The sequence below is a fragment of the Stegodyphus dumicola genome, chromosome 11 (assembly GCF_044657685.1).
Source record: "Stegodyphus dumicola isolate Sdum_Otavi_A_Nest chromosome 11, ASM4465768v1".
In the NCBI taxonomy this organism is placed as follows: domain Eukaryota; kingdom Metazoa; phylum Arthropoda; class Arachnida; order Araneae; family Eresidae; genus Stegodyphus; species Stegodyphus dumicola.
Window position 1 is genome coordinate 122849784 of NC_140778.1, and position 27936 is coordinate 122877719.

General features: G+C 32.6%; 1 protein-coding gene across 1 annotated transcript in view; it reads left to right on the forward strand.

The window, feature by feature from the left end:
- The window catches only part of SMC1 (structural maintenance of chromosomes 1), a 98367-nt gene that overhangs the window by 6486 nt on the left and 63945 nt on the right, over positions 1-27936 (forward strand). Inside the window, exons 2-7 of the mRNA XM_085827190.1 lie at positions 11031-11107; positions 15887-16030; positions 16137-16285; positions 19411-19579; positions 23089-23301; positions 23471-23556. Of these exons, the coding sequence (XP_085683316.1) occupies positions 11031-11107; positions 15887-16030; positions 16137-16285; positions 19411-19579; positions 23089-23301; positions 23471-23556 (838 nt within the window). The remainder of the gene's footprint in view (positions 1-11030; positions 11108-15886; positions 16031-16136; positions 16286-19410; positions 19580-23088; positions 23302-23470; positions 23557-27936) is intronic.

Genomic DNA, 27936 nt, shown 5'->3' on the forward strand with positions numbered 1-27936 from the left:
TATCAGTGGTTCTCAAACTGTTTCGTTTCATGCACCTCTTTTGATAGAAGCTTTACTCTTTGAACAGATGTGCCAGACGTACTGCGTTAACGAAAATTTACTGCCGAAAATTTTTGGTTGGAAAATCCTGTTTTCACAGACTAGTTAGACTTAAAATGGAAAACAAAGGACAACAACAACAAAAACTTTAAATCCTCTCTCTGCCTTTCGAAAGGTACGGAACAGCATGTTTTTTGTGTCTAATTTGAGAGTGAAGCAACACAGAAACAAGAAATTTACAGGACATGTTCACTAAACAGTTCTTTAATGAATGCGACATAAAATGTTTCTAAAGTTCAACAGAAAAATTAATTACAACAAAAAATTGCACTCTTGGCAGAGAAATCCATTCTTGCATAAATAGTATTGTTGTGAAACTGATTAGTTGTATCTAACAAATATTAAAAACAAATCTCTTCATTTTGATGTACGAGACACAGATGGCGGTGGCTGTCATTGAAGTAGAAAGAAAAAAAGGGTTTTTCCTTTTCGACCTCGTGACGTGAACTGATTAAGATGTGAAATAACTTTCGGGGCCAGAAAAATTTCCCGACAATTGTTAAAAAATGTATATATTTTGTGTAGGGTAGAGAGAATATAATTAGATAAATCAACTTCTTAGAGTTTTTATTCAGATTCAACATCACACTACCCAGGTAAGTGAGGAAGTTTTGTCTTTAGTTTTTCTGGATTGCTCGGTATCGGGGATAAGTGAAGGAAGTATTTTTATTTTTAATGATATTTAATGATAAGACTATGTTTTAGTAATAACATAAAGTGGTGTCCCGCGACAGAACTCTAAGAAATAAACTTAAAAAAAAAAAAAATATTTTAATGGTTATAGATAGTTTTTGATGTATTAAATTAAGTTTAAATTCAAAACTATTTTTTGTAAAGCAGTTTGTTTTATTTTGAAAGTTAACTATGGAAGCTTTAAAGGCTCTGAAACTTAAACGGGCAGTTACTAAACTACAAAATGTATATTCAGATATAAAAAATGTAGATGATAAAATTCTTGATTTGTTAGCTGAAGACGGGAAAACTTTAGATGATGATGTTACTAAAGAAATCGAAAGTCGCGAGGTGTATTCTGATGATTTCATAACACTAACTCGGCAAATTAATGAAAAATTGCAATTTTCAGATGAAATCAATTTAGAAACAAGACCAAATGATGGTGCTGGTATTTGTTGTAGTAAGATTAAACAGTATAGACTTCCGAAAATCGAACTTAAGAAGTTTGATGGGGAATTGATAAATTGGCTACCGTTTTGGTCGCAGTTTGAGAAAATTCACACTGACCCTGATTTATATGAAAGTGACAAATTTTCCTATTTGATTCAGTGTATGAAGCCCGGATCACGTGCTAAAGAATTTATTGAAAGCTATCCGGTGACTTCTGAAAATTATGATAAAGCTGTTTTAGCTTTGAAGGAACGTTTTGGGAAACCTGAATTATTAGTAGAAGTGTATGTTAGGGAACTAATTAAATTAATTGTTTCCAATGTGAAGGCAGATCACAAGGATAAATTACCTCTTGATAAACTGTATGATAAAATTGAAGCTCAGTTGAGAGCCTTAGAGTCTTTAGGTCTTAAATCGAGCGAAAACACATCGTGGTTATTTCCGATGGTGGAATCGTGTCTCACAGAGGATCTTTTAAAGGCGTGGTAAAGGAGTTCACTCTTTAACCAGCCTGAAGGAACTGATCTTTCTCGCCTTACCAACTTAATGAAATTTTTAAAGTCTGAAGTGGAGGGTGAGGAGAGATTAAAATTGGCGCGTAATGGACTCGATGGTGTTAGTCGTAAAGAAGGATATCATGATAAAGCAAAGAGGGAAACAAAAGGTAAATTTAAATTTAAGAAACAGGGAAATGTTCCCACTGCCACAGGTTTTCTTACAACCAGAGAACATGCATGTATTTTTTGTGGTAAAATGCATGATAGTAAAAATTGTTACGATGCGCGTTCATTATCTCTTAATGAAAGGATTTCTAAAGTTAAGGAGAAAAAATGCTGTTTAAAATACTTGGAACCAAATCATATGGCAAAGTTCTGTAAACAGTTTGTTAGGTGTTTTGCTTGTGGTAAATCACACTCAGTTATTTTGTGTCTGGACATTAATAATGAAACTGAACCTCCTACAGAAAAATCAGAAATAGACAACATACATACGGCTACAGCCAGGCAAACTTGTACCGCTGACGTAGCTTTAATGACTTTATGCATAAGAGTATCTGGTGTCAAAAAGCATAAAGATGTTAGAGTACTCTTAGATTGTGGTTCCCAGAAATCGTATATTTTGAAATCATTAGCCACTGAATTGGGGTTACCAATTATTTCCAAAGAAAATGTTGCTCTTACTTTATTTGGAGGTGCCAGAACAGAGGCAAAGATGCATAACAAATATTTCGTAAAATTATGTTCAGCCAGTCCGCGTAAGTATTCAGATCTAGAATTTGAATTTTTAGATCAAGACATAATATGTGGGGATATACCTCGGGTACCCAAGGGTCCGATATTAAAAGAATTAAGACGAAACAACATTTGGTTGTCGGATCTGGGAGCAGATTGTCCAAAAATAGAAATGCTCATCGGTAGTGATATTTATGGAAAAATTCTCACGGGATCAGTAAAACAATTAAAAGGAGGACTAACAGCAGTTTGTACGAAACTTGGTTGGACAGTTTGTGGTGTATCGGAGGAATTTGTTAATCACAAAGATAAAGATGCTTCCATTTTGTGTGCAAGTTTAGTGGGTCAGGACTTTAAAATCTCCAATCTTTGGAGCTTAGAAACGATCGGAATATTAGATGCTCATCAGAATTCAACTAACGCTGCTGAGGAAGAAATTGCCCACGAACAATTTTTCTCTTTCCAGAAACGAAGATGGTCGTTATTGTGTCGAATTACCTTGGTTAGTATATAACGCAGAATTGCCATCAAATCGTCATGTAGCAGAAAAAAGATTGTTCAGTGTCACCCGAAAACTCAAGTCTTTACATAAATATGAAGAATATGATAGAATTTTTAATGAATGGATAGAGGAGGGTGTAATTGAAATAGTACCAGACAATGAACTGAATTATAAAGGGCACTACTTACCGCATCACCCAGTATTTAAACCAGACAGTGTCTCGACTAAGATAAGACCTGTTTTTGACGCACCATGTAAAGTTAATAGATCGCCCTCCCTTAATGATTACTTAGTAAAAGGACCAAATTTAATAGAAGAAATCCCTTCAATTTTGTTAAGATTTAGAGAAAAATACATTGGCGTAACCTCTGATATCCGGCGTGCATTTTTACAGATTGAATTACGGAAAGAAGATAGGGATTTTTTAAGATTTTTATGGTGGGAGAAAGATAATGTACTGAAGGTTTTCCGCCATACGAGGGTAGTTTTTGGAGTAAAGTCTAGCCCTTTTCTATTAGGAGCGGTTATTTCAGTTCATTTGGCACAAGTACCAAAGGAACAAAGTTCTATTGCTCAGAAATTAAATGAATCCTTTTATATTGATAATTGTGTGACTTCTGTTGATAACGAAAAGGAGCTTGTGAATTTTGTGAAATATTCTACTGAAATATTAGCTGAAGCAAAAATAGACTTACGTATGTGGACCTATGGCCCAGTAGAAAAAGATGTGGAACTAACCCAAAGTACTTTGTGCACTGAGTCCACAATAGAGAATTCTGTACCAGTTTTAGGGATTATGTGGGACAGAATAGAAGATAACCTTTATATTGAAATTAAGACTGTATTGGTTTCGGACGATTTGTCTAAAAGAGAGGTTTTGTCAGTAATGCAGACAATGTTTGATCCTTTGGGTTTCTTGTCACCTGTTTTATTGCCTGCAAAGTTACTGCTACAGGAAATTTGGGCGATAACAGCAGACTGGGATACTCCATTACGAGATAGTATCAAAAGTAAATTTTCGAGGTGGTATAATAAATTACAAATTTTGAATAAGTTGAGAATACCGCGACGTATAGGTTTTGGAGATAGAAGTTCCTGGACGCTTCATGTATTTTGTGATGCTAGCCAGCATGCTTATGCCACGGTAATATTTTTGAGATGCGAAACTAAAGAAGAAACATTAGTCAGTTTTGTAATGGCTAAGTCAAGAGTCGCACCCTTAAAAGAACTTACTATTCCCCGTCTAGAACTTATGGCTTGTCTTTTGGGCGTGCGTCTTTCCAAATATGTGACAGAAGCTCTTACATTAGATGACATCCCGAAATATTTTTAGACCGATTCCACCACGGCCATATCTTGGATTCAAAGAAATGATGCGTGGAGGATTTTTGTGGGCAATCACGTGAAGGAAATTTGCGCTTTCACTAAAGCAAATCAGTGGTCATATGTACAGGGTCATTCTAACCAAGCTGATTTACCTTCTCGACGATGTTCCCCTCTTCAGTTTTTCGAATTAAATTGGTGGAGAGGGCCTGTTTGGCTCAAAGACCCTAGAGATAACTGGCCAAAATTAGAGTTTAAGCCAAATGAAGCTTTAGTTTTTTCAGAGCGCAGGAAAGGCATAAATTTAAATGTAAATCTTAGTATAACTACAAAAGCGGATAAAGTTAAGTGGTGTGAGAAGTTCTCTAAATTTTCAAAAATGTTAAGAGTTTTAGGTTGGATAAGAGATTTATCAAAAATTGTCGAAAGAAAATTGTAAGTAAAGAGCCTTTTCTGTCTGCTTCCAAGATAAAGGAATCTAAAATTATACTTCTTTCACTTGTTCAGGGGGAGAGTTTTCCAGAGACTGGAGACTCCATCAATGGTCTTTTGACCGTATGAGATCAGAGTGGTTTAAGAAGAGTAAAAATGAAAATCACCGAACGAGATGATTCTTATGCATTCCGGTACCCGATTTTATTACCTTCTAAGCATTATATTGTTGACTGTTTAATTAGAGATTACCATTTAAAGCATTCTCATGCCGGCGTACAAGCATTAACTGTTATAATTAGAGAAGAATTCTGGATCATTGGTGCAAGACGCCGAATTAGATCGGTGGTGAAACAGTGCGTCCGTTGTAAACGATTTTCAGCAAAACCTCCAACTACTGCACCCATTCAATTACCATTAGACAGAGTTCGAGATGCTTTCGCATTTGAAGTTACCGGCATAGATTTATGTGGCTCTCTGATTCTCAAAAATAAAAACAAAACCTGGATAGTAACTGTTTACGTGTGCTGTATATAGATGTGTACATTTGGAACTAGTGACATCTGTAAGTATCGAATGCTTCATTCAAGCGTTTCGTCAGTTCATAGCCAGAAGAGGTCGGCCATCTACAGTTTACTCAGACAACGGCACAAATTTCGTCGGTACATCTGCATTGCTGAAAAAGGTTGACTGGGTAAAGGTAATTGCTCAGGAAACTTTGCATCCCATCACTTGGAAGTTCATTCCGCCCACTGCTGCTTGGTGGGGCGGATGGTGGGAGCGTCTAATCCGCACAACCAAGAATTTGATTGTGAGAGTCTTAAAACAAGCTGCAGTCAATTACGTAGAGTTACTCACCGTCATTTGTGATGTGGAAGCCATAATAAACTGTTGACCACTTACTTATGTGTCAAATGACTCTGAGGATCTTCTACCATTAACGCCTTCTATGTTCTTACAGGACATTAAGGTTTCAGGTACAGCAGATTTGGATACTTTAGATCGAAATAAACTCTTGGCTCGTCGGCGTTTCTGCCAGGAACTTCGAGAACAATTTCGTAGCTGTTTCCGCAAGGAGTACCTTGGACAGTTAGTACAAAAGCATGGACAGAAGGACTGTGAATTAAAAGTTGGAGACATCGTGCTAATAGGTTGTGAGAACCTTAAAAGAGTGAACTGGCCAATTGCTCGTGTCCAAGAACTTTGTACAAGCAGAGATGGACCTGTAAGAGTTGTAAAAGTGAAAACTAGAAATGGCATACTGATTTGTCCTGTACGTAAACTGTACCCTCTAGAAGTGTGTTCCTGTAGTAAGGATACCATTATTTGATTTTTGATTTTCCTTCTGAAAATCAAAAAGGTGGGAGTGTTGTGAAACTGATTAGTTGTATCTAACAAATATTAAAAACAAATCTCTTCATTTTGATGTACGAGACACAGATGGCGTTGGCTGTCATTGAAGTAGGAAGAAAAAAAGGGTTTTTCCTTTTCAACCTCGTGACGTGAACTGATTAAGATGTGAAATAACTTTCGGGGCCAGAAAAATTTCCCGACAATTGTTAAAAAATGTATATATTTTGTAGGGTAGAGAGAATATAATTAGATAAATCAACTTCTTAGAGTTTTTATTCAGATTCAACATCACATTACCCAGGTAAGTGAGCAAGTTTTGTCTTTAGTTTTTCTGGATTGCTCGGTATCGGGGATGAGTGAAGGAAGTATTTTTATTTTAATGATGTTTAATGATAAGACTATGTTTTAGTAATAACAAGTATATCACAGTTTTTTGAGGAAAAATGGAGGGGTAACATTACAAAAATGATTTCTAATAAGGAATGTGCCTATCTCTAGTTGCAATACATTGGTGGCAGAGACATTCTATGCTGTCAATTAAGCTGTCGGTCAGTCAAATGGGAAGCAACGACCAGACGCGGAATAATCCTTGTTCAAGCTCATCTAATGATCATCTTTAAGTACATCTAATAATGTACTTAAAGTAGCAACCTGTCTTCCAAGGTCGTCCTAAAGATGCTGTATTGAATTCAAGTCTGGGGATTGAACTGGCCATTCCATCTGCTCTTACAGTCTGCAAAAAATAATAAGCCGGATCCAATTCGAAGATTAAGGAACAACACAATCATCAACATTAACTGAAATAGATAATTAGATAATTAATTATACCGTCCGTTATACGTAAAACACGCATGCGAAAATGGATTCTGCTCTTGCGCACACGCATATGCGCAGTCGTAAAGGTCTTACACACACGCGTAAACGCCTATGCGCATGTGTCAACGCGGCGCATGCGCAGAAAGTTTTTAGCTTTGAAGTCCGGATTATAGATCATTCCAGATTATGGGTGTCCAAATTAACGACTTTTGACTGTATAAAAAAAATGTTTGGGCATCACTGCATGAGTCATTACTCAAGTTGTCATGAGTTAAAAAACATGCAGTCGCTGTTCCTGTTTAATTGGAGCACAATAAGCTGTAGTTGATTTTGCTAGTATAAAACATTCCTTTATGTTTTAAATTGTTTTTAAATAAGAGATTTAATTAAACCGTTATCTGACTTTGTAGTTACTTTCAGACATAGCGATAATTTGCTTCACACCTGTCCGGTGTTTGGACTGTTGTGCTTTAAGTGGGAATATTGGTTTGCATATTGAAACAAATTTCTAATTGTTAGAAAAGATGAAGAGAAGGAAATTGATATAAATTAACCAGAATGTCTGGAAAGGCTTCATATTAATGAGATGCACAATTATTGTTTAAGAATCAGTCATAAATTACATGTATTTTAAACTGTGACATGTTAATAGATTGATTTTAATAGTGCTTTTGTGACAAATATTTTTGAAAAATAAATTTAATAGAGGCCATGTCAATCTATAATGACTAAGGGTACATAACTAGCTAATTTAATTATTTGAAACTAACTGGTCATCTTCAAAAGTTATCTCTGCATATTAAAGAGAGTTGTTGCCTTGCAATAATCCGTACCATAGCCACAAGATAAACTACAAAAATGTAAAAATTCAGGTTAAACTTATTCTTCGCATTTAGTGAGACAATACAAAACAACTTATCATGTTTGTGGCTTTAGTGGCTTATTAGAACCTTAAAATATACACTCACGTTTGTGAAAATTGCAACACCATGAAGGACTTACGCGAGTGAGCTGAAATTTTCAGGAAATGCAAAGTAGCGCATGATATGCAAATGATTAGAATTGCAAATCCGTAGCGCATGCGTAGGCTGAGCAGCGCCCTCTGAACGGCTGATGGATCCGAATAAATAGACGGCTGTAGCGAGGCGTGTATGGTTATCGGTGGTTATCTGCTAGTGGTAAACGTTAACTCAATCTGTACTTATGCCTCGTCGACGAAAGAGAGCGAGATTTGAACAACTTACAGAGTTTGAACGAGGGAGAATCATCGGCCTTCGTGAAGCTGGATTGTCGTATCGCGCAGTAGCCTCTCGTGTGCAGCGTAACAGCAGTACAGTGATGCGCGTTTGGAAGCAGTGGACGGACGAGTGTCGGACAACTCGGAAATCCGGGAGTGGACCCCGAAATGTGACATCAGCTCGCGATGATAGACACCTGGTCCGCATGGCGCGTACGGACCGTACAGCTTCCTCTAGACAATTGGCAGCACTGTGGTCAATAGCTACAGGTGTTTCATTGTGTGCTTCATCAATTCGTAGACGTCTGCTGCAGTGTGGACTGCGCGCACGGACTCCTTTATACAGGATCCCCCTAACGCACGACCATCGCCGCCTGCGGCTACAATGGGCCAATCAGCATAGAGACTGGCGTGCTGATTGGCAGCATGTCGTGTTTTCTGACGAATCCCGCTTTAATTTGTGGTACCATGATGGCCGCATTCGTGTCAGACGCTATGCCGGTGAACGCCACCTTCCGAAGTGCATTATCGAACGCCACAGTGGACGAACACCCGGAGTTATGGTCTGGGGCGCCATAGCATATCATAGACGATCTCAATTGCTACGAATTGTGGGCAATCTGAACAGCAACCGGTATATCCGTGAAGTTCTACAGCCCGAAGCTGTTCCCTTCCTTCAAAGCTTGCCAGGCGCTGTATTTCAACAGGACAATGCCCGCCCTCATACTGCTCGGATTGTTAAATCCTTCTTTGCAGCGCAGCAGGTACAGCTTCTTCCTTGGCCTGCGTGTTCCCCGGATATGTCGCCAATTGAACATGTGTGGGATGTCATTGGTCGGCGTCTTGCTCGTGATCCTCGTCCTGTTGCGTCTGCAGACGAACTTTGGGTACGCGTACAAACGATATGGAATGCTCTTCCTCAGTCAGACATTCAAACTTTGTTTGACTCCATGCCACGTCGTGTAGCAGCACTTATTGCGGCGCGTGGTGGCCACACAAAATACTGATTCTGATCTCTTGTTCTTGTTTGTTTGCTTTGAACATTTAATCATTTATTTGTACCACTACCACTCAACTGTGTATTAAATTGCATTCAATTATGACGATTCCTTCTTGGTGTTGCAGTTTTCACAAACGTGAGTGTATTAAGTGGATTACAACCCAAGAACTCTACACGAAGTTCTGACACTAACTGTGTAAGACAGGCAGAGCATAACTAACTTTCAAAACTTCCCAAATATGCCTATAATCAGTCTTTCAGGTTTGTTCTGATCAGCAGGCCTCTTTGTAGGCAAGCAGCAATGGTGGCAACAGCGAGTCTTCTGTAACGAATCATGCTGATTATGATTTTACTTCTCATTTTCACCTATGCTGTTTAACATAAAATCTACCTGCTATTTACTAAACCTCTACGCTAAGTACGTGGCAAAATGAGACATAAAAAAATCAACATAAAGCGGTTAGTAAAACATAAATGAAATATCACTGATCTTCTTTCAAATATGTCCAACTGTTATAAGAGTAAAATATTTAATGCTACCTGATAAATTTTATTTTAGTTGAATTTTAGTTAGTTTTAAATTTTATTTTATAAGTTGATTTTATTCTCAGTTATATTCATTAAATTATGTTTAATAATAATGCATTCTACTTGTGAACCTCTTTCGTTCTTAGGAGGCCCACCAGCGGCCGAGCGGTAAAGTCGCTGAACACTGGTAGTTCGGTCCGAGGTTCGAATCCCGCGAACGGGCTGGCTGCATGGGCGTTTTCGTGGTTTTCCCCATGTGTAACGTGTATACGAGCCAGTTTCCCTTAGAAAGTCCTCCACGAAAGGCATCCCTCCCTTTAGGCAGATAGCCCTCGAGGCTTTGCCATAATCACATACACACATACGTTCTTAGGATAGTATTATAAAAGTGAAGTTTAGGCATAGATAATATCTTTAATTGAATTTATTCAGTTCCGATTTGTTGATGGGTTCTTAATTTTTTCATTAATGGTCCTTAAATGTCCTTGAAAATGCTTAATTTCTTTATGCAGAAATGTGTATGTATTATAAACTTGACCAATTTGTCTAAGTCTACATTTATACTGTGTACCATACTTATGAATTTACTCAAACTCCACAAATGCTCTGATCATACTGATACAACTTGTACATACATTGCATGGAAGATAATTATTTTTACAATTTTATTAATATTACAGAATTATGTTTAAGAAATGAACACATTGAAATATTTTTATAAGTACATAATTTTAAATGAAAAGTATAAAATTTAATATATAAAAAAACTTTGACTATAAATTTAAAAAAAAGGTTTTTATACAATAAGCTTTTATTTAAAATGGATGTAATAATTAATGTTCTAAAAGGAGAAACATAATTTGTTGTATATTTTATTGCGATTAGCCAATTAAATAATTCTATTTACAAAATTCATTTAAGATTTAATTTTGCAAATGATAAAAGCATGGGGTAAGCACATGATAAATTAAAAAGTATAATAACTTATATACTTGACAATGCAATTAAATGGGTAGATTTTGTTACTTAGGTACCCTGTGCTTATTATTTATAGCATAAAGTTGTAGATGAATTCTGTAAGTAGAATTGTTTTATGTATTATTTTTATTAAACTATATGAGTACTAGCTTTTTTTTAATTAGATTATTAAAAGTTGTGTTTTATATTTGATTTCCCTTTTGATATTTTTCCTCTTGTGCCTAATTCCCTCATTCACAGTAAAACAATTCATCTAAGTCATTTGTTAGATTTTTCCCACAGGTTTGAAATAGATTTCATTGTTTCTTAATTTCTCAATATATCAAACTGAGAGTTGTTATAAATGATAAATAGATCATGCTGTTTGCATAAACTTGATTTCATATACCTTTTATTTTATTTCAGGAAAGTCCAATTTTATGGATGCAATCAGTTTTGTTTTAGGAGAAAAAACATCATGTCTCAGAGTAAAGAAATTAAGTGTAAGTTAATGTCTGTCTTTTTTTTTTTTTTTTTCTTTCAAATTGTGTGCTTGTTACAAGTTTTACAGATGACCAATGATTAATAACAAAGTTTGGTGGCATTTATGGTCGAATGGATATACCAAAGACAAAATTATAATCAAGTAAAAATTTTTCACAGTTCATGTCATAATAATAAAAATAATTTGCACATGAGTTTTTAGTTTGAGTTTGAGATTTTTTTCATTTCATTTATCTGCATGCTTGTGAAGTGCATGTGCACTCTCTCAAGTTAAAAATAAAACTCAAAATTAAATAAAAAGAATTACAAAAGTTTTTTTCTTTCATTCATAGCATATAGGTTTTTTTTTTTTTTTCGGGGGGGGGGTTCCCACCACTAGTTGAGTTTATGTGGTGGAATATAAAAGCTGTGATAGCTTATTTGATGCTATATTTTCTGCTATTACTGATTTGTGGCATTGTTAATTTATTGGTAAATATTGGATTGGCAACTAAGTAATTGCAGATTTTTTTTAGAAAATCAAAGACAATTTTTTCATGGAACTAAATAACTTTATTCTGTAATGTATTGCCCATTTCGATAATGACCTTTTGCCATCTTTCAGGCAGCATCATAATCCCACGTTCATAAAACTTCTGGTTTTTATTAGCAAAAAACTGAATCAGGTACGATTTGACATCATCATCATTATTGAAATTTTTACCATTCAAGGAGTTTTTTAAAGATCGAAACAAAAAGTAATCAGATGGTGTAAGGTCAGGACTATATGGTGGATGAGACAAATAACCAAGCTCCAATAATTTTTGCCGAGTGACCAAAGATGTGTGTGGCCTTGCATTGTCATGATGGAATACAACACCTTTTCGATTTGTCAATTCGGGCCGCTTTTCTTCAACTGCATTGTTTAATTTCGTTAGTTGTTCAATGTAGACATCAGAATTGATCGTTCGGTTGGGTAGTAAGAGTTCAAAGTAGACAATTCCTTTGTAATGCCACCAAACTGATAACAAAACCTTCTTTTGATGAATATCAGCTTTTGATGTTGTTTGAGTTGGTTCACCTGTCCTGCTCCACGATCTTTTCCGTTTGATATTGTTGTAAAAACCCCATTTTTCATCGTCAGTTATCAGTCGTTTTAAAAATGGATCCTTTTCATTATGTTTCTTTAGCAAATCGCAGCTGTTAATGCGTTGCATTAAATGCGTTTCTTTCAGTTCGTGAGGAACCCATGTATCAAGTTTTTGAACATAGCGAAGTTGTAAGTGATTTTCAATGCATGTATGTGATACATGAAGCTTCTCTGCAATCTCACGTGTTGTACTGTGACAATCCGAATCGATTATTGCTTTGATTAGGTCGTCATCAACTTCAACTGGACGACCAGAGCGTTTTTCATCTTTGAGTGAAAAATCACCAGAACGAAATTTGGCAAACCAATTTTGACACTACCGTTCTTTTAAGGCTTCGTCACCATAAACAGCACATAACTTTTTATGAGCTTGCGATGCGTTTTTCCCTTTGCGGAAATATAAAAGCAAAATATGACGAAAATGTTCCTTTTCATTTTCCATTTTTCAACGAACGCCAAACGAAAACTACGCAGCCGATCAAAAAAACTTTTTTACTGATTGACAGCTGAATTGCCAACTATCAAATAACAAAATGTGTTTTTTCATTTGTACTACGTCTGCAACCCTAAAAATTCAACTGAAGCCATCTATCTATGAGTGAAATCCGCAATTACTTAGTTGCCAACCCAATAGATAACTTTTTTAAAGTAGGAATTTATATTTTTACAAATAAAGTAAGGTTTTTCATCTTCCCCACTTTTTTTTTTAAATAAATATATATATGTAGTTCTGTTAAAACTCCATTATTTATAAAAAGCTTACCCCCCTCTGTAGTTGTAATAACTTCGCTACCTTTTCCTTGGCACTTTGGTTGTTGGAAAAACCAAACAGTAACATTGAAAACACCCATTTTTGAAATAAACAAAACTCTTACATATCACATTTTAAACTGATTAAAATGGCAGAGTAATTGGTCATCTGAGTAATTCTTTTTTTTTTTTTTTTTTTTTTTTTTTTTTTTTAAATGTAGGAAATAATAAAGTTGATGAAGTTCTGCCAATGTAAATTTTTTAGCATAGCTATAGTGAGATAATTTGCTAATTGATTGTAAGTTATGTGAATGCTTATTTACCTCATATGTAAAAGTGAAATAAATATCCCTTATTGGGCAGTCCCCTTCAGAATTTTAAAACTGAAGAATATTAGCTCTTTTAGCTGAAATTGAAAAGTTGAAACTGAAATTTCTATAAAATTATCTAGTGTGTTGAAAACTATTTAATATAATAAAAATTATGTAATTTATTTTCCAGCTTGTTATTTTATGATATGTTTAAAATAATTACAGTATGAAATCCCAACATCTAGTATCCGGAATGGCTAATATCTGGATCTATTAATTAATTTCAGTTTGGCACTAAATAAAATACCTGCATGTTGAAAAAACACAGTCACATATTTACATAAATTTATGTAATCAATAATTTGTTGGATCTATAGGTGCATTTTTGCTTTACATCTTAAACCAATACAATCTACTGAAGTTCATCACTGATTTTTCACCTTCTGAAAACTTACATCCATGATGCCAACAAGGCAAACTTTTTTTTGCTTTCATCATCACACGACTATCAACTCATGGCAGCTTGAGAAATGATTCTTGCAGTGATGTCTAAAACATAAAGAATTCATAGGCTTAAAGGTTACATTTAGTGTTTTTGAATTAAGAATAACTGATTTGTTATTCAGATAAACTTTAAGTATATATCAGAATTAGTCAGGGGCTCAGATCAGCTATAAGCATATGCAGGAAATAGACATAATTATAATAGTATAGCTAATATTATTCAGCCTTAACTTCAGTGTACGATAGAGCAGGACAAAATTTATAGGAACAACATGTCTTGAGTCACCATTCTCGTAATACATTGCCAATAGCATATAGTCTGTGCTGGCTAATCATTAAGCTATGTTAATAGAGACAGTACTTGAAATCAGTTTTGTAGTTTTAAATGCTGAAAATATCTCTGAAGATGCAAAGAGGTTGCTGAGAATGAAAAAATTTCATTTGACAATTTAGTAGGAATTCTTGATTTGTCATTACAGGACTTGAACAATAGATCTTTGTACAAGAAATTATGTGATATAATTTATGAAACTTACATTATAAGAAATGTTATATGAAGCAAACAGTTATTGAGTTTTTTTTAGTTATTAAATTTTGATTCTCATAAGATAATAAATGCCTCATTGTTTCATAAACAACTGAACCATATTTTTAATTTTATTATTTCTGTATATCTTCCTACTGAATTTAAACTGATAATCTAAAAATTTGAATCGTCTGACGAGTACAGATCTGTAATTTTTGTACTGTAATTTTTGGAAAATCATGCATTTGATTTTTATTTTTAATAATTTTAAACTTAATATTCTTCATGTATGCTATTTTACTTAAAGCATTAGCTTAAATAAGATGAGAACCATAGAGGGGATCACATATTTGTAAAACTTTTTTTTTTTTTAATTTTTCTATCTAGCAGATAAGATATATGTATTCAACAATGTTTATTCTAACATTTTTAAGCACATGTGTATATATAGATACATGTGCCTAAAAATGTATATATATATACATACAATAAAATGTATGCAAACGGTGAGTGCAGTGTACTGTTGATTATCCAAGGTAATGCCCAAGCAGATAACAGTAATTGAAAACCATGGATAATTCAAACTGTTAATTTTCTTGTGGTGTTGCATGTTTCTATTTCTGAAACAAATCTATAATTTGTTTTTGAGAATGTTTAAATATTTATCAAATTTCACTGTGTATTATTTTAAATGTTATTTTATAATTGTATTCAAATCCTCTTTGGTGAACAAAAGTCTAATAAAGTTTCATCAGAAGTCTTTTCTGTCGCAGAACTAATGTAATTGTCAGTATCTTCTTCATTTGTATTTTCAGTACCACTCTCTGCCTCTTCTATTCTTGTGACATTTGAAACGATATCTACATCTTTCAAGCACTGAAAGCCCATCTCAGTCAAATCACCATCGAACCATTTCTTGATGTTTACCTGATCGAAAGTTCCAAAGAATTTTACATTTTCTGGCATACAACTTCAGTTATTGCCTCAACTTCTTCACAATTGGATAAATCTCCAATTTCTATAATAGGAAGAATTTTTTTTCTTTTTACTTTGTATATAGCATCCATTACAGTCAGCGTTTTCCAGAATTACGTTAAGTAATCATCTTTTTCACCAAGAATTATGAGAAGACGAGATTGATAAAATCATTTCACTGATATTGTGCTTTGGTACATCAGCTGAACTAAACTGGTAACATTTGGTGGTAAAAATTTAGTTGTCATTAGACCATCTGTTATTTTTATACATTCTTGCACATAGGGCATATACGTGTGTGGGCACAGCCATGCATGGATAATCCACATCTAAAGTGCAGTGTAGTTAGCAGCATATTGTAAAGAAAAGTGCTGGTATGCTAAGTAGTTGAGATATTTTATAATTATAATCAAGAAAGTATATTCTCCTCATGATTATTTCTGGAATTTGAGGGGGCAGTTTCAGAATTTAGTAAATTCAGATAATGAAAAACTGTTTTTATCTACATACATAATATTTGACATGAAATTAAAATTTTTATTTTACATAAATTCAGTGCATTAATAATCCTCTGTTTTTAAAGGAACTTATACATGGAGCTCCAATTGGAGCACCAGTTGCATCTCGTGCACATGTAACTGCCATTTATTGTGAAAATGAAACCACAGAAATTCACTTTACACGAATTGTGGCTGGCTCATCATCAGAGTACAGAATTGATGGAAAGGTAAAAATAATATGTTTTTATTCCTCTATGAAAGGAATGATAATTTTGTAAATTATTTATATATATATATTAGGTATTGAACTTAAATCCAGTTTTTCTCTCATAGCCTGTAAGCCATAATGATTATACAAGTCGTTTAGAAAGTCTTGGAATAAATGTAAAAGCAAAGAACTTTCTGGTATTTCAAGGGGCAGTTGAATCAATTGCTATGAAGAGTCCTAAAGAAAGAACAGCTCTTTTTGAGGAAATTTCTCAGTAAGTATAAATATTCAGTACTTTCATGCCTCTTTTGAAATTCCAAAGGAATATGCATATTATCAGCAAAGTGATTAAGACATCAATGTACATAATGTGCATAATTCCCAGAACACTCATGATGATTAATATTTTTTAATTAGTAATATACTTGGTTTTCATGTGAGGGAACTTGTATTCATACTTTAGTTGTAGAGTCTCACTCTTTTGGGAAGCATACACAAAGTCAAGACTCTGAAAGACATAACCGAATTATCGCTATGTCTAGAGTGCACACGGAAATGTAAGAAGGGTGTAAAAGACCATTTTGTTTAGAATTCCAAATAATTGATCAGAAGGCACTTCTTCTGCTTAGAAAACCAGCTAACATTTATGGTGTAACTCAAAAAATCAGGAATTTTAAATTAAACTAAGTTAAACCAGATGATAGCCAAAGGCTGCGCAGAAATGATTAATGTGATGACCTTTAATGCCATGGCAAGCACTCTTAGCAAGAATTAAGCAATGCCTGAGACAGAATGCTAATATAGAATTTCGACAGGTAATGGGGCCTTTCAACAGGTGGAACATAATCTAAGCAGTCTAAAACCTCCCTTTAAATACTATATCATTCTATCTCATATGAATATGCACAAACTAAAATTAGCATTCTGGCAGGAAAATGGAACGAGAGAAATGACTGCATATTCTGAACATAAAATAACTGGTTAGATAAAATAAATACCTTACATAGTATAAAGCATTATAAAAATTATTAAGCAAACTTGGTGATTCAACTTTCTGAGTTCTGTCAGTGGGTAGGCGATCTCTGCATACCCAGGGATATAATCGCGATAATAATTACATAATCTTAACAGGCTTTTAAGATCTCTCTTCGTTTTCAGCATTTCCAGTTTCTTGATTGCCTTTGCCTCTATTTTCTTCTTGGGATCTGGCTGATGTTTCCCTGATCGAATAATGTGTCCTAAATATTTAATTTGAGGTTTTGCGAAGGAACATTTAATTGAATTGATAGTAAATCCAGGTGACTCTAGTTTGGTGAAAACTTTATCCAGATTCTGGAGATGAGTGTCATAATCATTGGAAAATGTAGCTATGTCGTCAATATAGCTGTTTTTATCTACATATCGAAAATTGTCGAAATTCTTTCAGCATGTTATTCATTACTCTCTGAAAAGTTGCTGCTGCATTCCTCAGGCCAAAAGGTAACACTTTAAACTGATATTGTCCTCGATGAGTTTTGAAGAATGTTCTCCATGGGACTTTACTTTGTTCCTCCATGGGAATTGTGCGATATCCTTTCAGTAAATCCAATGTTGTTATGACATTGGCTGTTCCTATGCTGTACATTAAATCAATAGCATTTTGCACAGGAAAGTCATCTGGCTTCGTCACTGCATTTAATGCTCGATAATCTAAACACAATCTAATACTTCCATCTTTTTTTGCTGCCACAATCTACTGGATGAGCTATTTCTGCATTACTTTCTCCTATTAGACCCAATTTCAGTAATTCTTCTACTTCTTCAACCTTGATTTTCAATGCTTGAGGAATCCTGTAAATGTAAGATTTCTTTCTCTCCATATTCGGTATTAATCTAATTTTCTGAGCTTCAACTTTAGCTATTTTCAGCTTTCCAGTGAATAGTGAGTGCTTGGTGTTTATTTATAAGAGTGATTAACTTTCTTCTTTGCTGCAGATTAAAGTTTTCTAAATTTAGATTCGCATCTGTTTTTAAATCTAGGGGGATTGAGAGATCTTTTTCTGGCAAAGTTGTAATTCCTCCAAATTCTTCTTTTTCAAATATCACTCCGACTGCATTGACACTAGCTTGGAATTTTCAAATTTTATTTGAACGAACAAGTTTGATCTTTCCATCAGGTAGTTTTACTTTATACGAATAAGGTAGACAATGATTCAAGATTTCTCCTGGTGCAGTTCAGTGTGCATAGAGTTTGTTATTTGAATCTGGGATGACTATATAGACTTGTTCCCTGATTCTGAAATTTTTTGGTATTGATCTCCAATTAAAATACTCGGCATATTTTTATTGTTTCTCACTTGCAATTAAATTGGCTTGTTCCAACCTTATTTTTAAATGCTGTAAGTAACCCACTGCCAATTCACTTAGATTAGGTGGTATAGATATCTTTCCTGACCATGAAGACTTCAGTACTGCTAAAGGACCTTGTCTTCCATACATCAACTGAAATGGTGAGACTCCAGTCGTGCAGTTTCCTACTTCCTGGTAAGCAAAGAGCAAGTATTGGTACTTACATATTATGCTTTTGAATGTGAAACTATCACCAAGCAATGTGATTTAGAGCCAATTTTGGGTAATGGTGCCATCATAACACACTCATAACAACTGCGCTTTTCCCTGATGCAACTCCAATCAATTTTCAATAAACCATGTGTCATCAGGTTTGACTGCATTCCATTCTAAGCAAGGCTTCCAGTAAAATTGGAGAACCTAATAAAATAAGAGGAAATCAACAAAAGCCTTTTTCACAGAGCACAAAAACAAAGTGGGTCGAATACTTCCTTAGCAGTACTTATTTGATAGATGGTGCCCAGAGATATTATCAAATGTTTTGTTATAAAGAATTTCGGAAAGGAGTGTGGCGCAGAATTCTGCATTAACAATTGATGTAACTTTGGCAAGATCTCTGCTTACTTTCGTGGGTCTGTGGTAGCAAACATTAGCAATCAACAGGATTATATATTTTACATCTATTTTTCATTTTTGAAGGATTTGGTTTATAAAACTGTTTATGAATAATTTGAATTTTGATGAGGGAAATTCATGTTTATTAAAAAAATTAATTAAAATTAACAGAAATTAATTTAATGCAGTAAAACAATTCTTCATAATGGTTGTGTAATGTTACATGTATCAATAACTTGGCAGAATATTTTAGTGGAATCAAAAATACATTCCTAATCCTTTTGTGCTTAACAGTTTAAGCTGTTTAAAGATCATTTTTATGGTAGAAGCTATTTTCAATGCTTGATTTTTATAAAAAATCATCAAAAATACTGTAATTAAGATCCAGCATGTTATAACCTGCTGCTACAATTGCTTATTTGTATTAGAATGTTAATTTAATTTTTCTTTTATTAGCTCAATTGAACATAAAGAAGAGTATGAGCGTTTAAAAACTGAAATGATGAAAGCTGAAGAAGATACCCAATTTACATATCAAAAGAAAAAGGGTATAGCTGCTGAGAAAAAAGAAGCCCGTTTAGAAAAAGAAGAAGCTGAAAAATATCAGCGTTTGAAAGAAGATTTGGTAAGTTAACATTCTAAATTAACTGATTTAGAACAATAAACAATTGGAAAAAATTCTACATTTTTGGAGGACTATTGTAACAACTGAAATATTGTCGAATTTGATGCTTGGGATCCCAAATCCTGGAAAATCTACTATGTCCATGCTAGGAATTGAATTCGTGATCTTCTGGTTGTTATATAGATGTATTGACTATTGTACATCTTTTTTTATTTATTATAATTTTTTTAAGAAGCATTTCAGATAAAGAAGAGTAGTCTCTTGTCTTCAGGAATGAGATATTTGTGCATCTTTAAATCAAAGGGATTTTTATTTTTAAAGTATTTTAAAATTTAATATACTCTTATGCATTTAATCATTTTTTACATGGCAGATATTCTATCATGAACATGTTAGTTTTATTGAACTGAATATTTTCTTCAGGCCTAAAAGCCTGTAAGGGTTTTGGTAGTATATACAGTAATACAAACAGAATATTTTCTACATGAAAATAATTCTGATATATATTGCTTGAAATTTTAATAGTATGTATATTTCATAATATGTGAAATTGTTTAAAAATAATAGTTGTCAGTAGTTATCAGACCGTAAATACAGGACTGGTTTATAGTTCAGAAATTAGTGATGTGCAGATATTAATCTGAATTAAAAAATGATCAGATACAAAGCTTTCAAGTTAGGAGTTAAGGTTTGCAGAGGGAGGGGTTATGCAAAAATTACTGGAATTAACAGAGAATTAAAATTTTTAAACGAGTAAATTAGATGATAAATTGTTATTGATACACTTTATAATATTATACTTTATATGGTACTTTTGTCATTAAAATGTTGAAAAATTGTTCTCCCCTTTTTTTTAAACTTAGTTTTTATTACATAAATGTGAATTATATTTAAAAGATGCTGCCTTATTTTTCTAAGAAGTCCTGTAAATCTTTTTACAAATATAAATTTCTAAAAATTACCATTTTACTCAGATGCATGAAAACAAAGCAAATCTCACAAAAACTTGTGTTTGTGAACATTTTGAATTTTGATAAATTGTAGAAAAATCTTGGGGGGATGAATATAAAATTTTTTGTTAGATTATCTACATTATATTATTTGTACTGTAGATTATTTGTATTTATTATTAGATTTCTGACCCCTTTTCAGATACCTTTCCTTCAGAAAAGAGAAAAAGTATATGAGAGCTTTATAATCATTTTACTCTGATTGAGATAAATGGATTTTATATGCCCTGAGTACATCAAGATATGAAAAATATGCCAAGCCTATGCATTTACTCGAAATTTGAATCCTTGCTTGTTACTTTGCTTACTAATCCTTGCTTAATGGAAATTGTTTGCTCAAACTTCCATATCAGCCTGGCGGAATGTACTTTTGTAAATATATGATATTATATGTGTCGCTTCTGCCTTGCCATTTTAATTTTCTACCGAAGTTATGAATAAAATTCTAAATATATAGTGAAATGACAAATAAAAGTAGAAATGCTCAATTAAATGTCAAAATTGTGGAGGAATTATCTGGGAATGTAAATTGCATCTCTCTTACATATTTCTGTGTGATTATTTTAGTGTCCACAGAATTAATTGTGATGAAGACTGAACTTTGAAAATGAACAATTTTTTTGTTTAATCTTTTTCTTTCTTTTCCGCCCTTGAGATTTGAAGAGCAGGGATGATATTGAAGTCTGATTTTCCAATTTTGATCAGTCTATTGGTTTGAAAAAGATAAGTCATTACTGCCTGTTGCATTATTCTAAAAGTTATTTGAGTGTTTTTTTATTTCCTTGTATGAAGTAAAAAAGAAGTATTGTAATCGCAAAAAGTTTCAGGCATCATATTTCAACTAAAATATCCATTTTGACCACTATCGAATGCAATTTAACAGTGTTTTTGAGTGACATCTGTACATAAGGACAGAATAAAAGACTCTTTTTCCTCCAAAAAAATTATAAAACTGCTTTAAAATTAATTCTAAAGAGAATTTTTTGTGGTGCCTGTACGTACGTATGTATGTATCTTGCATAACTCAAAAACGAGTAGCCTCAGAAAGTTGAAAATTTGCATATAGGACTGCTATAACATGCAGATGTGCGCCTCGTATTTTGGTTGCAATCGTCCACACCAAACGTATATATTTACATACATATCCACTCATTACTGGCTCATTGACTGGCTCAGTGATCTCAGTTTCTTTACTCTTATATGTTTATAAATTGTGCATTTTTTGCTTTAAAAATTATTGAATTATGTTGTTTATCTTCCGGTTAAGGTGTTTATGCCTTTAGTAAATCTGTATGTAATATTTTTAGAATTACTAACAATTTAAAAGCTGTTTAAGTGCCACTAAGCCTAATATTTTTTGCCATGACGGCCATTGCTTGTTTACATTTGAAACAGCAGAATAGTAGATTTGTTGCCAATCTAGAGAGACTAAGCTTCACAACAACAAAGATAACGCCTTCATTTATTATTGCGAATTAAATCACGCTTAATCTTTTTTGGAATTTTTTCGAGGAAATAAGTGTTTAAGATTTACTTCGTAATTTTTAGTATAGATATGAGTTTTTTATATATTTTTGCCTTGTCGCGAAATGAGAACTGAATTGAACGTCTGTGAAAAACTGCTTCTTTTTTGTTTTGTTTGCTTAATTTGTTTTATACACCATTCTAGATTTATTTGAATAGAACATGTAGCAATGATTAGATAATTCTTTAAATGATATAAATTTTGTGCATTCTGAGTTATAATATGAATGAAATATAACGCTGTTAAGTGAACCTAACGTCACACTGTCGCTATGGTAAACAAATATAGTGAATTTTAAAGAGTGTATTTATTCTATTGTGGTTTATGTGCTATCGATGAAGTAGATTTAATTCAATCCAATAAGTTTAAATGAAATGCAAGAAAATATGCATATAATTTGATATTCCGTACAAGGAAGTCGTGGTGTACACATCAGATTTTTTTTATTGTTTTAATGAATTGTAACCTGTCTATTGTTCCAAGCATCCAGTGTTTCTGTTAGAAATTGTTAAAACTATGAATTAAAAAAAATCATTTTTGAAATTGTAAACACACAATTAAATGTGTTAAATTAAACATGCACACATTGTCTGATCTCCAGAATTGCGCTCTCATTGTTCTCAATGTGTTGTTTAGCTTTTCTTTCACATGTGCCAAAAGGCATGGGAGTTGTATAACAGAAAAGTACCATAAAAGAAAGAAAGAAAACATTTTTGCAATGCTGGCTGATTTTTTTTATACCCTATATTATATCATTTAAGTGCACATAAGATATATAGCTTTTACTTTAGTTTTTTTTTTTTTTTTTTTTTTTTTTTTTTTTTTTTTTTTTAAATCATTTTTCTGTAAAATACTGCCTGAAATCTTTCTTTCCTTAGTTTCGTTGTATTTTAAAATGAAAAACTTATTGAAAATATTTAATGTATAGAGTATTTTTTTCCATAATGTATTGAAATATTTGAAATTTGTTATAGGCTACAAAACAAGTGCATTATTATCTTTTCAAACTTTATCATAATGAACAAGACATTGAAAACATGACTGAAGAACTGGCAGAAAAAAATAAAGAATTAGAAAAGGTCTGTCGCAAAAGGGAAAAAATTGAGGAAGAAATCAAAGATAAGAAGAAGGAGCATGGGAAAATGCAAAGGGAATTTTCTAAAATAGAACAACAGATTCGAGAAGCGGTAAGTAATTTTAGTATTTTATAAATCTGGAAAGTCTAATTAGAAAGACTCGAATATTTTTAATTGTTCCTTATGCTGATATTGCATAATGTAAAAGTACATAGATGTTTTAATTTTATTGTTCTGTTTTTATATATGTATTTAATTTAATATGTATTTAATGTCTTAGGAAGTTGAACTGAATAAAAAAAGGCCAACTTATATAAAAGCAAAAGAAAGAACAACGCACATGCAGAAAAAATTGGAAACTGCTAGGTAAGTGAAATGTCCTCCATATTGTGAGCCATTGTATTTATGTAGTAGCTGTTAATTTTTAAAAACACATTTATGGAGTTTTTGCAAATAAACATGTGATAAAATAAAATGAAATTTTCTTTCTGTATTTGTAAAATTTTCTCACAGATCTTGCAGTTAAATATATGATCGTGTTATATTTGAAATCTTGAAATTGCCTGTTTTTTTAAAGGAAAGAGTCTAGTCTAGTCATAATCTGTAATTCTTGGTAGTGTAGTTTAGTTCAGAGATCTAGTTTTTTTGCTTCAACTCCTTTAAAAAGTACAGTTTTCTTCATTGACACCTTTAATTTTTCTCTGTAATATACAGCGTGCAACATAATCATGATACAAATAATTGTGGTTTATGAAATTTGTTTTATTATTATTACAGGGTTCGTACGGTCCTTAAGAGTCCTTAAAAGTCCTTAAGTTTTTTGGAATCGATTTTTGGTTTTTAAAAGTCCTTAATTTCGGCCAAAATCAGCAGAAGGTCCTTAATTTTAATCATCGGAAATAGCTGTCTGTTTTTTACGACTGCCATTTTGAGTGTGAATTAGCATTTTGGAGGAATATTTTTGGTGGTTCAACTGACAGATATGGTTATCTTTTGAATGGGTTATAATTCGTTCCTGTTTCTAATATAAATTGTGGGATTTTCGAGTTTTATAGTAAAAGAAGTGCAGCATAAGTATTTTGAAATGATTTCATTTTTTCTAATGAAGAGCTCTTAAACAACTTTTGGCTTTTCGGGATGTGAATTCTTTTATTAAACGGCTCTGAATTCGGCGACTTATCAGCATTTTGGCGATTTTAAGATCAGTTTCTGTAGAAAATTTTTGATTTCGAGATCTGGGAATTTTTCGACATTTTTTTAAAACATTGTAACATAGATAATTTTCATTAAAATAGTGGTAAAATATTGAAATTATGTTTAAAAAATAACATTAAAATAAAACGTTTTTAATTTTCGCTGTCATATTATAAAGTTCCATTTTGGCCACTTATTATACAATATTTTGAATCTGCAAAATAAGCAAGGTATACGAAACAATTAACGAAACAGTTTTAGCAAAAGCAAAATAGCTATGTAAATAATTTAAAAATGTCTTTTTAAATTTTTCATGGTAAGAGTTTTTCGAATGTAATTGTCTCAGAGTATTCAGAATTATCAGAATATTAAGTTTTCTCTATAAAATGAATTTTACACCTTTTCCCTCTGATATTTTTTCTCAAAATATTTCTGGCTTTTTACTGTTACAGAATTTTTCTTTAGGATTTTAGACATTGCAGCTTAGAAAGTTTAGAAGGATTTGAAGGCAAAATTTATAGACGCAAGATTCTAGAAAATTGCAGAAAATGTCTCCATGCTATTAACACGTAACGAATGTATTTTGCAGAAAGTTTACAATGTATTTCTTACTTTTTGGAGAAGGTCTGGAAGAACAAAGAAAACATAATATTTGAATGTTTTACTTCTGATACTAGAATCTTTTTCTTAATGCATTTATCTTCCCTTTATTTTTTCTAATTTTCACTAGACACAGACATGGAAAATATCAAAAATGCTTTTATTCTTATCAGAAGGACAGGCAATTTTTTTCTTAGTAAAGAAATTGAAAACTGACAATTTAAATGATTCATATTATATGTCTGAATGCATCATACACAGAGCTGGCACTAGGCATTTTTCCACCTGATGCAATCTGCAATCTCTGCGAATCCTAAATTCTGCTTCCAATGCCTGCTCTAAATTCTAAAGTTTTACCATTTCTAGATTTTGTTGCTTGGTGTGTCACTAAATTCTAAAAATTCTGCCGCACCGTCTCTGTAACCAGCCCTTACCATATATATTTCATATTGCTTCTGAATGTTCATATTACTAAAGATATAAAATTAGCAGCTTTTTCTATGCTTTCTAAATTTAGTGTTTTTAGAATAACAGAAATCTTTAAATTCTAAAATGAAAAGGAAACGTGCTGAAGAAAGATTCTTCAAAGATATGTACTGCTATTAGTATGTACAGTTATTATTATGTAAATTACCCAGTAGTTTATAATTTCAGGCTTTACTATAATTTCCCATTTCTGTTTTCTCACCAGAATGCAATTCGCTTAGATAGTTTTTAAAGTGAGGTGTATGGAGTGTAAGACAAGAGTGTGTTTCTGTTCTCTACATACTTGCTGCATTAGTTCCTGTCCAAAATGAGACATAAAAATATCAACATGAAGCTAACTATTCATTTAGAAGTAAAACAACAATCTTAATAAGTCTAACTGTTAGTAAAACGTAAATAAAATATCACTTATCTTCTTTCTAATATGTCCAACTATTAAAAGTGTAAAATATTTAATGCTACTTGATTAATTTCATAAAGTTTTATTTTATTCTATAACTTATTAATAATTATGTTAATTAAGTTATGTTTAATAGTAATGCATCCTACTTTTATGTTTAAGACGGTATTACAAAAGTGAAGTTCAGGCACAGATAGTATTTTTAATTGAATTTGTTCAGTTCTCATTTGCTCATAGGTCCTTAATTTTTTCATTAATGGTCCTTAAAAGTCCTTAAATGTACTTAATTTCCGTGTGCAGAAAAACGTACGAACCCTGTATTAGTAGTAGTAGTAATTATACAAAGCTTTTCAGAAATAAAATCGCAGATTCTAATCACACAAAAGCTTTATTTTAATTAATGCGCTAGTTACGCTTGATTTATTGATGCAATTTTTTAATATTTGGCATTTCCTTTGTTCAAAAACATTCAATGCATTTTTTGTTTTTCATAATAAATTATTGACTTGCATATCTTCTACTAGGTAATAAGAGGGAAAAGTCAATAATGTTAGGTAACAGCTTTTTATTTTGAGATATTTCTGTGGAATCGCTTTTAAATTCCAAGCACGTGTTTTTAAAATACTTGTGCTTAAACTTCCTCCTTTAACCCTTTGACTACTAATAGAATATATATGTCCAACTAAAAGTTTAAAAATCTGTTATCCAAAGGGTTAATGCAATCGACTCTTCTTGCATCATAGTATCGAGATCAAATATATCACAGTTCAGCTGTTTTATGAACCATGCTAGCATATTCAGATTTTCATTGTCATGGAAGTAAATCTTTTAAATTTTAGTTCAGCGGTTTTATGAACCATGCTAGCATATTCAGATTTTCAGTTTCATGGAAGTGAATCTTAAAATCTTTTTAATTTTAGAAGTGGCTTGTGTATACCAATATATATTTTGAACTTTTTGTGTTCTTTATATTTTTAAAGGGCCAGTATGTGTGTTTTCCTGTGTTCCTTACTTTTTACTTTTTTATATTGCACATTTGTGTAAAAATTTTATGTATTTTTAAAAGGTATTATTGATTTAAAAATATTATGTAAGTTTTGTGAAATCTTTTCCATGTATTTATTTTATATGATTTATTCTTCTCTATATAATGTAGCTTTATATCAGTAACAACTGATTATCAGTTTTACGATGTTAATAACTTTTTATTTCCATGTACGAAGTAAAGGAAGTATTGTAATCGTGAAAAATTCTAGGTACCATATTTCAACGAAAATATCCATTTTGACCGCTATCAAATGCAATTTAACGATGTTTTTGTGCGACATCTGTTCGTAAGGACAGAATAAAGGACTTTTTCCCCAAAAAAGAATTGTAAAACTGATTTAAGATGGATTCAGAAGAGATTTTTGTGTGGCATCTTGTACATATGTACATATGCATATATCTTGCATAACTTAAAAAATAAGTAACCTCAGAACGTTGAAATTTTGTATGTAGGACTGCTATAACATGCAGTCGTGCACCTCCCTTTTTGAATGCAATTGGCAATGCCAAAAGTATATAAGTATATATATGTAAGATTAACAAAATACGATGGCAATGCTAAGAAACGATTGGCGACCTCAAAATTAACTATTCTAAATTTTATTTTCTCCCTCCTAAGTTCAACTGTTCTACCACATTCGAGATCTTTCCATGATACATAACAACCTAAAATTAAGCAATAGCTTCTTAGGTAAGCGGCCCTGAATTGCATGTGAAAAGCTGTTTCTTTTTTATTTGTTTAATTTCTTTTATACATCATTTTCGATTTATAAAAGTATTTGAATAGAACCTGTGGCAACAATTAGATATTTCTTCAGGTGATATAATTTTTCTGCATTCCGAGTTATAAAATGAAAGAGATGTAATGCTGTTAAGTAAACCTAGCGCCAGAGTGTCGCTATGGTAATTAAATACAGTGACTTTTAAAGAGTGCATATATTGTATTGTGGTTTAGGCGCTATCGACGAAGTAGATTAAATTCGATTCAATAATTTTAAATGAAATGCAGGAAAAAATGC